We start from the raw sequence: 319 nt of genomic DNA, 5'->3' as shown, positions 1-319 counted from the left end.
TCGGGCGGGGATCGCTGGGTGCGGGGCAGAACCTGAAGCCTCCCCCCCTCCCCCAGCATGGACACCGACCTGTACGATGAGTTTGGGAACTACATCGGGCCGGAGCTGGACTCGGACGATGATGACGATGAGTTGGGCAGAGAGTCGAAAGATCTGGATGAGGTGAGTGGTGGGGGTGGGATGGGATCAGGGGCAGCGCCCCATGGGAGCCTGGCACGGGCCTCATCCTGCCTGTCACCCCCACGGGAGGTGGGGAGGAGCTTCCCAAGCTGCCAGTGGTACTTCCCAAGCTCTGGTGGTTCTTCACAAGTAGCCAATG

The 319-nt window shown here is 63.0% G+C and overlaps 1 protein-coding gene across 1 annotated transcript in view; it reads left to right on the top strand.

The window, feature by feature from the left end:
- Window positions 1-57: 57 nt before the first annotated feature.
- EFTUD2 (elongation factor Tu GTP binding domain containing 2) overlaps window positions 58-319 on the top strand; it is a gene marked incomplete at its 3' end in the record, with an annotated part of 18,640 nt that continues 18,378 nt past the window's right edge. Inside the window, exon 1 of the mRNA XM_008944329.1 lies at window positions 58-162. Within this exon, the coding sequence (XP_008942577.1) occupies window positions 58-162 (105 nt within the window). The remainder of the gene's footprint in view (window positions 163-319) is intronic.

Source organism: Merops nubicus, unplaced genomic scaffold, assembly GCF_000691845.1.
Source record: "Merops nubicus isolate BGI_N331 unplaced genomic scaffold, ASM69184v1 scaffold13037, whole genome shotgun sequence".
In the NCBI taxonomy this organism is placed as follows: domain Eukaryota; kingdom Metazoa; phylum Chordata; class Aves; order Coraciiformes; family Meropidae; genus Merops; species Merops nubicus.
Note: the sequence above shows the minus strand (reverse complement) of the source record. Positions and strands in the feature narration are given on the sequence as shown.